The 13,881-nt window shown below is 39.2% G+C and overlaps 1 protein-coding gene across 3 annotated transcripts; it reads right to left on the bottom strand.

Moving 5' to 3' along the window:
• Positions 1-7,404: 7,404 nt before the first annotated feature.
• Positions 7,405-12,616, bottom strand: LOC148736048 (uncharacterized). 3 transcript variants are annotated; one of them, XM_088755688.1, is made up of 2 exons: positions 12,490-12,616; positions 7,405-8,283 (listed from the first exon to the last, which is right to left on the bottom strand). In XM_088755688.1, the coding sequence occupies exon 2, from the start codon at positions 8,277-8,279 to the stop codon at positions 7,602-7,604; it is 678 nt and encodes a 225-aa protein (XP_088611814.1). In that variant the 5' UTR covers positions 8,280-8,283; positions 12,490-12,616; the 3' UTR covers positions 7,405-7,601. The 3 variants fall into 3 exon arrangements, with proteins under 3 accessions (XP_088611814.1, XP_088611812.1, XP_088611813.1); XM_088755686.1 differs by lacking the exon at positions 12,490-12,616 and adding an exon at positions 10,186-10,588; XM_088755687.1 differs by lacking the exon at positions 12,490-12,616 and adding an exon at positions 9,368-10,157.
• Between the last annotated feature and the right edge of the window lie 1,265 nt (positions 12,617-13,881).

The following is a 13,881-nucleotide window of genomic DNA, read 5'->3' as shown; positions in this document are numbered from 1 at the left end:
GATGCCTAAACACGTCAGTTGGAGTAAAGGAATTGCTTATAAACCTGCGGAAATATGATATCAATTTACGTCTTGTTGGTATTATACGCATTACTACTGGAGTTATTGTTCGAAATGTCAATTCCCTTTACGGTGTCTCGTCAACGAACGGCCGATGGATATACCCTAAGAAAACTTTAGGATTAGACAGTTTCTCATCATTCGTAGGGAGTACAGTAAATTAAAGTAAACGCATCATGAACGACGTGAGAATTTCGAACGATTGTGAATTTCTGTACCAGAACAAGTATCTATTCGATTTGTGTGCGCCTAAAAAAGTGTGTGGGCCCCGAGAAGTCATAAGCAACATTTTGGGATATGTCAACGTTCCCATCTGCTTAAAGAAACGCCACGAAATCATTTCTACATCGTGCCATTACATGGAGGTGTATTATCTCCTTGGATATATACAAGCTGTGTTTGAGAAGAAATTAGCGGTTCTCGAGATCAACGACCCGGCCTCCAAGTATAGATTCATGACTGCCTGCGAGGAATTATTTGACGAGACGGTCAGAGAAGTCAACGAATGGCCAAATTCGATAGGAGGTCACATGCAACTTTATATGTTTAAATACTGGGAAGAGTTTGAAAAGTTGGGAGAGCGTTTAAAGTCGAATAAGTTTTTCCTCGACGATGTGACAGAAGTGTTTGCGTCGTTTCGTAATCCCATGTTAAGCCATTCAGATGTGATGATTGAAATGGTGACGTTGACATGTGTCAAATATTCGTCCGAGTGGTTTAAAAAGACGGCAGAGTCGCATCGCTTTATCAAAAATTGGTGAACATTTACAGCTCCGTCTTAAAAAAAGAACCTACGGTGTGGAAAAGCGTATAACCGTCAACTGACCTTTACAACTTTGAGATTCACATGTCGGGTTCCAAGAATAAAAAGTGACTTAAACGCAAAATGAAAAAGCAAGAGAAAAAACATACTGAAACTCTGTGAAATTAGAATATTAAAACAGAAGGAATCATCAAACCATCGATTGGACATTGTGGCCGTGAACATGTAGGGGTATAAACATCGAATAGAGGAGAGAATTAAGATGGTGAACTTCGCAGAGGATAATGAAGAGGCAATATTTCTTTAAAAATGTAACAAATAGCTCAATTTCTTTGTTAATAAACTTGGTTGCAATGAATCGTGTGTAGTCATTTATGTTTCGATAGAGTGTTGTAAAGAGCTTCCCGATTCGTATCCCAAAGAAGTATATTATCAGACCTATATATGCCCACACGAAATGTATAAATTCGACACAAATTCCTGTACCAAAACGGGGTGCGCCCGCGTCTTGCTGCATGCCATCTTTGGTTTTGAAGACACACCGTCCTTAGAAATATGTCATCGTCTTATATCTCGCGTCGCGGACTATGGAGATGTGTGGATATTTCGGGAAGAGTACCATATAACCCCATACATTAATTATGCATTCAATTTCATTAATTATGTATGACCCCATTGTTTTTAAGACAATGACTTTTTCCCATGGGCTTAGCATATATACATTACTAATAAGTACTTACTCCTTCAATAAAAGAGAAATTGATTGGAAGCGGCTTTTTCGTCTCCATTCCTTTCTCACGTTCTTCTCCCTTCTCCCCTTTGTTCCTAACTTCCCCTCGGTTTTTTTTTCTTTTCTTTGCTTTTTACCCTCTTGGCAGTTCTGCTGAGCCTTGAACCATCGCTCCTCAGACAACGCGTTATTATCAGACCATTATCAAACCATGGCCTTACCACTATGCTACGCAAACCAGTTAGCAGTTCCTCTCCAAAAGCTACTTTTTCCTTTACCTTTCAGTAAAAAAATTTTCATAACAATATGTGCATTGATATAATGCACCAAAGGTCCCCTTTGCACTAAAGAATGCATTTCTTCTTCTCTACGATTGGCCACGGGATGATACCACATAGAAAACAAAATTTATTCATACCTCTTTCCTATAACATTAACGAAAGAAGAAGATAGAAGGAAGAAGAACAACAACTCGGAGATGGAGAGACTGAATTTTATTCGACTTTCTCGAATATTATCGGATCACGACAGGAGCATACAGTGGTGTAAGGATCACAACCTGCTTGCGACGTCGGTAACATGTCCTCGAGCTGGGTGCAGCAATGAACTTAGCTGGACGCGACGTGCTTCATCGCGAGACGGGTACGAGTGGCGATGTTCAAAAAAGGGTTACGATGGAATGGCTTCAATGCACCGGAATTCACCGATGCGCACACACAGGGTATCGAAAATACATGGTGGGGAATCAAGCGAGGTTTGCCCCAAACAAGAACATCCAAAGGACTTTTCGATGGCTACCTACAAGAATATATGTGGCGTCAGCACTACGGAAACGATCCCTTTGGAAACATTATCGAACATATCGCCCAAATTTATGAAGTCCAGAAAGACTAGATACAAAGGTTTCTTTGCATCGCTGTATGCACCGGCCTTCACGAACAATTTTCATCACTAGGACACCAAAGGATAATGAAAGAATCAACCAAAACCACAAGAACAGGTAAGACAACATTTATTTGAACTTTGCATTGACAAACTTCAAAGCCTGACCGTAGACTTAACGTTATTTTCCGGCCAATTTTACGCTTTCAAAGCGAAACTGAACACTCAGTTATATTTCAAAATTAAAAACCTCTGGAAAAATTACTTGAGTTTTCCGTTTTGCAAAGCCAAAACGCGCCAAATTAACCCTGTTTCAAAAAAGACGAACAACGCGCACAGAAACGTTTGAGAAACGACGAGAACATAGTCATCCTACCAGCCGACAAAGGACGAGTTACTGTTGTAATGGACAAAACTGACTATCACGACAAAATGGACGCACTGTTTAACGACAAACGAACCCACGAAGAACTCAAACGTGACCCAACTCCTGCACTTTGATGTAAACTCAACAGTAAACTTCTGACACTCAAGAAAACGAACGCCTTTGACACCCAACGGTACTATCGACTGAGGGGCTCGGTACCACAGCCACCGAAACTCTAGCTGCGGTTTGCCTAAACTACACAAACCTGGTTTCCCGATGCGACCTATTGTTTCTTTCTGTGGCTCTCCCACATACCGACTATCCAAGTACCTGACGACAATACTACAACCGCTAACCGACAAATCCAGACATAAACTAAAATCCACCGAAGACTTCGTTAACGCTACCATGACTGTTCAGATACCTGACGACTACAAACTAGTGTCATTTGATGTGAAATAACTGTTCACAAGTATTCCACTTCAATTGACATTACAATGTACTGAGACTGCAATCCGACAATCTACCGACCCACTACCGCTACCGACAGATGACATCATGGACTTGCTAAACATTTGCCTAACGTCTACTTACTTTCAGTACAACGGTAAACACTACAAACAGTTACACGGCACTGCCATGGGGTCTCCAGTTTCTGTTGTTATAGCAGAAATTGTGATGCAGAACATCGAGGAACGCGCCCTTTCGACTTGCCGACAAACGATACCGCTTTGGTTACGTTACGTTTACGACACATTCACCGCCGTTCGACACGACGAAATCGACGCATTAACGAACAAAACAATGACATACAGTTTCCCAGAGAAGTCGAAGAAAATGGCAAACTTCCTTTTCTAGACTGCCTAGTAGGCCACAACGACAACTCATTACGGACGACAGTTTGCAGGAAACCGACACACACCGACAGATTACTAGACGAGTCATCCTACAACCCTATATCACACAAAGCCACAAAGGGGTCAGAGTTTGGCGTAGGTTTGTGGGTAGGGGTTTTCAGTTTTTTTAAAAAAATAACGGTACAAAGAATCCAAAATGGCGGATATCAGAACTCTAACACGACAATAACGCGCACAACTAGTATGCGACTCGACAGACAGCTTATCCGACGAGAACAAATACCTTCACCGTGTGTTTTCGAAGAGCAACTACAACAACGACTTTATCCGACGAAACACTCACCGACCCACTACCACTACCGAAACAAACGACACCACAACCCCTACGACTACAGCAACCATACCGTACATAAAAGGCATGTCTGAAAACATATCAAGCATCTCACTACCCTTCAACATCCGCGTCGCCTACAAACCCATCACCACACTACGTCAGTTACCAACCAACGTTAAAGACAAAGACGAACCGGGGAACAGACAGGGAACGATTTATAAGATCAATTGTTCCGACTGCCAAGCCTCCTACATCGGAGAGACTGGCAGAAACCTCACAACAAGACTGAATGAACACAGACGGGCGACGAGAAAAGGTGATGTCAGCAATCATATTGCTGAAATCACTGACCAACCACAACATTGACTAGGACTCTGCGCAATGCCTAACCTACAGCACTGACTATTGTCAACGACTGACTCTGGAAAGCTGGTTTACAAACTTAGAACAGACTCCCCTAAACAGATGTCAACAACTACCCGCTCCATACAAACGACTCATTCACGACATAAACATCACAAACGACCGAAAAAGAACGACCTAACTTTACCGACAGATCGAAACAGACCAATCACGACCGACTTACGTCACTTGAGTCTTACAGTCAATAACATCACGGCAAAACCAACCGATCATTTTACACGAACTGGAACAAGAGCATTCTACTGACAACAATCATTCACTTGACTCTGATGATGACTTCCGCACAGGTTGTCGAAACGTCAGTCACTACCACCGACAACAGTCCTTCTCAGGACTACACTCACCCGGACAATCAGACTACACCTTCACTTGTTACCCCCGGGTTCAAGCCATTTACTGCAAAATCATGTGGCTTACATGCAGAGTAAACAGCAACTACTGCACACGTATATTGAAGATAGATCCGGGCTTGCCCTTCCGCGAAATTGTCGAAACCAAGCCATAACATTTGATACTGTCATTACAAACTGTTTCAAGATCAATATCAAAATTCTTGCTAGGAGCCAAAAACCGAAAACAATCAAATTCATGAGTAATAAACAAGCAATAAACAAGCAGATGAACAATATAGCTATATATACTGATCTTTTTCAAAGATAGAACATCAACCTTCAAATTTTCATTTTATCTTTCCACGATAACTGTGGTCTCCTACGCAGCCGTTGCTCGGTCTCGCCACACAACACGTTCCCTCCCCTTCTGACGTCTTTCATCGGTCTAGCAGTATCGCAATATTCTCAAAGGCGCAGAAGGACATATACTAAAACACAGAAAAGCCAGCGTTTCTCACAAGACATAATTTGCTTTCGCGTGCCGCTCACTCCGACTCACGTGTTAATTGCTGAAATTTGAAGACCTGTCAAAATACTGCGATCTTATTGGTATGAGATACATACATACCCTGATGTGGAAATCTGATTGGTGGGTGATAAATACCCTAATGCGGCAATCTAATCGGTACGTGATATCTACCTTAATGCGGTAATCTGATTGGTGCAAGCGACATACTACTCTCTACACCGACACAGAGTTGTTCGAAAAAAAAACTCGAAAGTGTACTAACTTGAAGCCGGTTTATCTACCTTTATCAAATTGCAGGTGTACACTGATAAAAACTCTAAGAAGATAAGCTTTGGATATTAAGAGCTTTAAATTGATAGCCCAAGCTGTTGTAAGATCGCATAAACAAGAATAAATACAGTCCAAGACTGCGTGTGGCTACAGATATAGCACAATTTGTATAGCATTTAAAAGAAATAGAGGTTGGATAATGACACAAGGAGGTAGTGTTGCAGAATATTTGTCTCACATGCAAAACAGAAAACCTGCCGCATCCCACATATTTATGAGTACCCTATTCCACCGGAGAAAAACGATTTAAGAATACACTGATTAATTGACAATTAACCATAACAATATTCACAATAACAATTCTGATAACAATAATAATATAACAACAATTTAAGGGGCTAGCTCAAAAGTCTCATAATTCCCTTATCCTCTGGACTCCAACAATGGTTACGTATGCTTCTTTAAATTTGCCCGCTTATTGAATATAATTTCTCATTTTATTGCGTTCCATTTAAAATTTTAGAGACCTTAGTTTTATATAAAAAGACATTCGCCCTTTTGGATATTCCTTTATTCTATGTCTTAAGATATTCCGCCATTCCATCGATGTAGCGTTCGTCCATTCCGTCACTCGATTAAATAACTCAGGTATTGTATTTCTCAGCTTGCTCGCTTCACAAATTTGGCATTAGCCGCTGATTCAAACAGTAGAATGCTCTCTTTTGTCGACCATGTGTTCGTGTATCTGGTGGAAGACTGCTTTCTCAGTGAGCCTCGATAAGAAAGCCAAACTGCTTACAGGTCTGAAATTCTTGAATATGATATCGAGACCAGGCTTTTTTGAGTAAAGGACGAACTAGTGCCTCCTTCCAATTATGAGACGTTTATCGTCTTCTCCTGCTTTGCGTATTGTCATGGCAAGAACTAAAACAAAATGAGTTACTGACTATAAACCAGAAATCAGAAACGGAGAGAAGTTAACCGAGTATTGAGCGCGAATTTCGAACCACTGAGATACTCCGAGACAAGCAATAAGTAGCACCGGGAAAGTTCGGGTCTAAACTGGATAAGATCGGAAATTCTATTGTTGCACTCACTCACTCACTCATTCAATCATTTATCTTGACAACATACGAGGCTTATCCTCCAATAGGAGGCAAGAGCCATAAAAAAAGCGAGTGTCACCTTCAAACACGTTCTGTAATTTAAGACTGTTTGGGCATTGTTTTAACAGTTTTTGAAACCTGACTATCAACTTCTTGCTATCCGGAAGCAAGAGCTGTACTGGGGAATTCTGGCCCGAGTTCGTGGCATTATGAAAACGACGGAGGGCCAATATTCCTCGACAAGGCTCGAGTAAGAGATGTTAGTAAACAGTTTATTGAATGGCACTCGCACTAAACGTGCTCCTCGAGCTTCCGTTGGGAAGCTCGAGTCTCAAAAATGCACGTCATTCTTTTTCTGTTCCTGGCGTTGTTAAAGGAGATGCCGGAGCTTGGGAATGAGAAAAGCGAGCCTCTCCTATTACGTTTATATCTGTCCCCAATATCATGCTATTGTTAATAGTCCTTTTTACAGTTGTGGGCTTGGTGGCCAAGCCTTTGAACAGGAGTGAGGCTAAAGGTGAGCTTGTTATGATACAGATGTTGCTGCTTTTCAAATGCAAATTTCTCTTTTATCATGCTAAGTAGATACAGGTCTCTATCACAACAAGGTCACCCTTAGCCTCACTTCTGTTCAAAGGCTTGGCCACCAAGCCCACAACTGTAAAAGAATACTACAATCATGTTGTCACTGAGGAACAGTGTCTGTCTTTCTATATGAATAAAGTTTTGGGCATGATGGAATAATGAAAAGTAGATCATCAAGTCATTTATTGATTAATTATTTATATTAAAGTTACACTTACATCAACAAGTAAAAATAAAAACATGACATTTTCAATTTTATATTTTATTGTCATCCTCAGTACATACAAAAACAATCCCCATCTGCAAACGACTCGATGCAATGCTACTCTTGGTAGTAGGGTTGGTGAAGATAACATGTTTTCTTTACTTTCTGCATAGAACAAGCACATACGCATGTCGCGAACGATTGCGATCAGCGTTGCTTGCAAACCGAATGTCTCTTCCACTCTGTAACTCGTTAGTTGCACGGATCAAGAGGCCATTGTTTGGTACTCCATACCGCCATTTTCTGATTGCTCGCGTGATGTCGAACTCCACGAAACCACGAGGGCGATATGGAAAGATAACGACTGATTGACCCTGAGGGATCCGCTCTGCGTCAGTGTTATCCAAACCAAGATATTGTTTCGACCAATAGGCATATGATGAGCGCTTGGAACTGGTAGCTTGATACTCGTTCCAGGACTTTTTTACTAAATGAACCTGTATGTAACGGGGAATGAAAGGGGTTTTGGTGATGGGATGCCAGCTGGCTTTGTGTGCGTAGACGTAGTACAGGTACATCTTTGCAGATACAATCTTGTGCGCTGGGCAGGACCAGGGTAGGTTTTCAAACTTCACAAGCGATCGCTTGTTGGGATAATCAGGATGCCGAGAAACGAGAAGGAAAGGCAAACTGTTGAAGTTTCTGTTTGGACGTTCAAGCGTGACATCTTGTACCACTGATAGCTTGTAAACGAGGCCCCTGCCGGTATCGTAACGTGTTACACCTTGCGTGACATGAGCCAACGACGCCAACATAAACAAGGTTATCATCAACATAATGCTGTGAAACAAATCGTGACGTGAAATTTCACCTAAGCAAAAAGCCTCATTGAGTGCATGCTTTCCACTTTCTCACTGTTTTGCGATATATGAGCAGAAAATTGTACATAACTTCCATGCTCTCCAACTGATCTGACTCGTCTGTGAATTTATGTTATTGAGGCAACAGGAACATGGTGGAAGAGGTGAGAGGAATTATTCATATGGAGGGATGGGTAAGAGGAAGAAACCAAATATATGGGGGAAGAGGTAATGGGAAGAAAACAAATACAGTTTAAGGGGTGTTTACGAGAATAAGGTCCCAAAACCGAGCAAGAAAAACTTTGGTTTAGAAATAGATGAGCTCGTAACCAAGACTCTTACAAGTTACAAGATTAGTCTTACAAGATTAGAAATGGCGAGAGTGAGATATTATGTCAAAGTTTGGTTTTGTTTCTACATTTTATCCCTTCACAGAGTGCGGTTGCAATCATCATAGTTCGGAAAAAAGCGAGTTAAGAGAAAGACTGAAAGACTTAAACTGAAACAGACAGATCAAAATTGCCTATCAACAGATTTAAAATAAAGCTGCGAGCCAACACTACTATTAAAGTTTCCGTCAACTTTTTGACAGCAAGTTGAACTGATCGCCTTTTTTTCCGACTTTAAACCGAAGGAAATTATCCTTACGAAATTAAAAACTTTCAGCGACCTCTACTGGGACTCTGGACTAAGTAGTTATTCCTAGAACTAGTTCTTGTGACCTTTCAGGGTGAAGTCACGTGCAAAGTGAATTAAGGGGAATTTAACCCCAGGAGCTTGAACTATCGAACACACGTTGATCGGTTGAATAATTCCACAGAAATCAAGTTAAATCAGTCAGAATGTTTATGGGAAGAAGCGGCGAATCAAATAGTACAGGAAAACGAGGTGACAAAATAGAGCCGGGCTGTAGTTGTGTAGTTTGAACTAAAGGTAAGCGATCAAAAAGAAAAGGAAAGGCTTATGTAAGCTAATGCTAAGATATAAATCAAGCATACTGATAAGAAACAGCTCTTATAAATGAAACAAAACGATTACAACTTAAGATATGTGACTAGATTTACTTTTATCATGTTCCTGCGGGTAGCAATCGATAGAAAGATAGCTTTAAAAACTTTCGATGGCGAGAGGACGACGGATCACGTAACTCAACAGATAAAAGGTAGTAGTGGCTGATTCTATCGATTTCAAATGTTATGTAACGAATTTTGATTCCGAGCGATCACGGCGTGAATAATAAAGCTTAAACGTAACAAAACTGATAACGAGTAATAACTAAACAAACAAAAATAAAACGTGTTGCGCAAGTAACAGTTCTTACTCAGTTACGTTCAGCATTTTTTGTTCTTTAAAAAAGCATTTTATTGTTAAGCAGGTTGATTTCTTTCCGAAGGACTCAGAAAAAATAATCCGCCGTGCACTTTGTCTGAATATGTTTTGTACCGATAAAAACCAAGATATGTGGGAAGGAAACAAAAAAGCTCAACTTTATATTACAGCAGATTTTAATGGTGATGGATTTATCTGCTTTCAATCTAATTGTGAAGCGGTCGGGATATGGCCAACATAAAACTCCTCTTAAACTTAAGACTTTGGAGCTCAATAGCCAACGAGCAATACAATAGCCACGAGCTACACAATAGCCAACGAGCGTTTATGGACGAAATTTACTATTCCACGTTCAATTCTATTTCTCTTTTAGTTAATAACATTGATCTAAACTGCAAAATAAAAAAACTATCCAATCTTATTGTCGATATCTGCGACAAAATTGACATCAGCGAATTATCGCTAATAAAGAGAAAAGAAAAAGTTGGCACACACCGTTGCAAAAGGATAATCGAATAACTAGCATTGTGACAACGATAAGGCACTTACTTACCTTATTTTCCTGAAAGTGCAGTTGATCGTTTGCCCTCGCAACTCCGACTGGTTTTTGCCACTATCCGCACTCCTTTTAAATCGTCCAAGGAATTGAAAAGCGGAATTTATTTGGACAATTAAACATTGAAGGGTTCAAATTCGAGACGTTAGCAGTAATATCAAATATGAAAAAAAAGATGTGAAAAATTTTTGCTTAAAATAGCTACTAGTTTGAATGTTTTATTTGACGTTACTTGAACTTGCTGAATCACACACTTAAGACCCTAACTAGGAAATTCGACGTCCTCGAGTGTTCTGCTCGATAAGCCGCTATGATGCTCCACCGCGTTTGCAAAACCGTATTGAGTCCAAATTTATTGATTTTCTTGTTGTTTATTCCCTTTCTCAGTTTACATTTTCTGACTTTGTGTTACATGCTGGAACTGCCTGAGAAGTCCAACCCGAATAATGGAAATGAAGTGATTTCTTTCCATGCTGGACGATAATGAAGACTTTTGACTTCCGTGTTTTTTAATTTGTTATATGAGCATGTTTTGGAAATTATTCAATTTTAATCAATAACCTTTATCTGACATTCCCTTGTATTCATTTCTATCGTGTTTGTGCTACATGAATAAGATTAATTTTACTTACGTTTCGTGCCCAACCAAGACTTTGGAATAAAAAATTTGATCGCAGTTAGTTGACCATTAAATCAGTGCATGAACAATATCCTATCATTGTGATCACTCACAGATTTATTATAGCTTAATTTGAGTTTCTGATATTAAAAGAGACAGCTGTTCTTCAAAGCACTTTTTTTCTTTGCCGTTCCTAAATTTTTCGACGGTTTTCAAGCGAAAATATCATGGAACTTTAAATTTCCTTCGGCAAAGATTAATTCTCTCATTTTGTCACTACAAGTGATACGTTTTTAATTCAATTCAAAAGCGATGAATGTTATGCATTTTGAACTTGCTTGTGATTACTGGAGTTCACCTCCATGAAATATCATTTCCGAGAAAAAATATCTCTTCATCAGTGCTTACGCACATTTCTTAATTGTTGGCTTTCAGTCGAAATACTGATTTTCTGCATACCACGTATTAAGTCAAGGTTACCGCGAAGTAAAACGTATCCTGAATAAGTATTAACCACGTCTTTTGCAACACCACAGCCGAACAATATCAGAGCCGTTGGTAACAAATATTTCTTAGTGTCAAGCAATTGCAGTAATATATATTGAAATTCGTTAGCACTATCAGCTCAGGTCTTTTGAATTCTTTGGTGGAATTATCCAAAGGTTCCTAAGTATAAAAATCAGGACAGCAGACTGACCAAGCAGATTATTTTAAAGCAAACTGGGTCACTCGCAGCGAGCTTTCACAACCTATTCATGCAAACCTACAGAAAGTTAAACATATCTGATATTACAATCAGTAGATATTGATAGGGTGGCGAACCATATAATAACGTTTCAAGACCGCAACCAGTTTCCAGCAGATTACATAGGATACTTTTATCGCCAACAATGGTCGCTATTAAAATATTTTTGCTATAAACCGCAGTGATAAACTGTTAGATGATGTATCCACATTGTACTAAACATGATCTCAAAACCTTTTTCTTATGAAAAACAGAAACAGATATCAGTGATATCATATTCAGGAAATTAGAACAAATACCAAGCCGTTCTCGTAACGATAGAAGGCTCCTGCTTCGATAGGAAGCTTGTATCGTTGATTGCACCAGTATTTATTCGCTTCCTCTAAGTTTTAGTGCCATGTTCATTGTAACTGAGGCGCAGGATTTGTTTTAATAAAGGATAGATTTTTCACTATATGTCTGCTTTAGCATCTTCCCGGGAAAGCAAATGAGAAACCTGAGGAAGAACTTAGTTTTTGTGTTCATAAATTCATGAACTTGCTCTACAGAAAATTTTCAAAAGTTAAAATATGCGCTAACGGTAGTTTTCCGAAAATAGAAGATCCAAGGCCACTCCACTGGAATTGCATGAACACGTCAGCTAAAAGACGTCTTTATCGCGCTGAGAGGTCAATACCAGGAATCATTCGAGCCAGAAGAATGGTTTCAATAAATAGTTTGAAAACCAAAATAGGGATAAAACGTCCATAAATGAGGACAAAAATTATCGTAATTAATAATATTAGACCCTCACCTGGAGTCCGGAAGAAGGCAAAATTGAAAACCATTGAAGGAAATTGGAGTCTCTCAGAGTCGTTTAAGGTTGTTTAAGAGTCTCTCTTCTTCCCCTGAAGGTGTATCACTAGGTTTGAGAGACAAAATCATGTGTTTTACACACCAGAGACGCTCGAAGTGAACAGCATCTACTGCACACGCGTATTAAAGACAAACCAAGGCTAGCTCTGGCGCGAAATCGTCGAAAACCAGGCCCTAACATTTGATACTGTCATTACAAACTGTTCCGAAATTCTTCCAAACTGTTCCAAAATTCTTCCAGTGAGCCAGTAACCGAACAAATTTAGATGCATGAGCAATAAATGAGCAGATGAACAATATATAGCGAGGAGAGAAAAAGCAGACAAAAACGAAGTTTGGATAGAGCACAATTAATTATAGCATTTAAATAAAATTAGAGGTTGAACAATAACGCTAGAAGGTAGTATTGCAAACTATTTGTCTCACATGCAAAACAGAAAACTTGCCGTATCCCAAATATTTTTGAGTACCTTGGTCCACAACTTTTTTAATTAGCATTCAACATAATAATATTAACAATAATAATAATGACAACAATAATAATAATGACAACAATAATAATAATGACAACAATAATAATAATGACAACAATAATAACAATGACAACAATAATAATAATGACAACAATAATAATATAACGATAATATAAATTTGGTTAGCTCGAAAGCCTCATGGATCCCTTATCCGCTGGGCTTTAACAATGGTTACCTATGCTTCATTTAATTTAATTTCATATGGTTTCTTATTTTATCTATTTATTTATTTTTTGCAATCCATTTTATTTCATTCATCAATGCACCGTTCATCTGTTCTATCATTTCGTTGAATAATTCAAGGATCGTGTTTCGCAGCTTCCTTTTTTCGCAAATTCGGCGTTAGCCGCTGATTCAAACGATAAATTGATCTCTTTTTAAAGTCAAAAATTTCCTCAATGTTTCCATGATGTGCAGATCGCATCTATTGAAATATTTCTTCAAGGAAAAATTTGAATATAAATCATATGCATGCGCTGGTGGATGCCACTGTGGCGTTATTTTGAGATAGGATAATCGCCTTTAGCAGTGCCACAGCAAGAACTGAAAAGATGATATCTTCGTATGCTGATTCAAGCGATTAAAAGCTCTATCTTCAAAGAAGAAAAAGTTCTTTTAAGTTTCATGATGCGCCAATCACTCCTTTTGAGATATTTCTGCAAAGAATAGTTTTGTTTTTAATAGCGCGCAATGCTGAAACCACTTTGAGATGTTTATCGCCTTATGTTGTTTTGCCTATTCTCACTGCAAAAATAATTTTTCCTGCAGTCGACGTTAATTAATTGCATCATATGCGGTTTCTTCTTGAATAAAAAAATTTAAGAGTTAGCTTTCAACCCAGATCTTAAGGGGTCAAGTTTCAGACGTGAAGTCATGCACCAAAATTTCAAGTTCCAATCATGGGTAGGCCTCTCGGTGGGGAGGGGTGGGGAGGGCTAACC

This window comes from Stylophora pistillata, chromosome 3 (assembly GCF_964205215.1).
Source record: "Stylophora pistillata chromosome 3, jaStyPist1.2, whole genome shotgun sequence".
NCBI classification, from domain to species: Eukaryota; Metazoa; Cnidaria; class Anthozoa; order Scleractinia; family Pocilloporidae; genus Stylophora; species Stylophora pistillata.
Note: the sequence above shows the minus strand (reverse complement) of the source record. Positions and strands in the feature narration are given on the sequence as shown.

Coding starts and splice junctions, on each gene's coding strand:
- LOC148736048 (XM_088755688.1), bottom strand. CDS start 8,279: ATGTTGATGATAACCTTGTTTATGTTGGCGTCGTTGGCTCATGTCACG.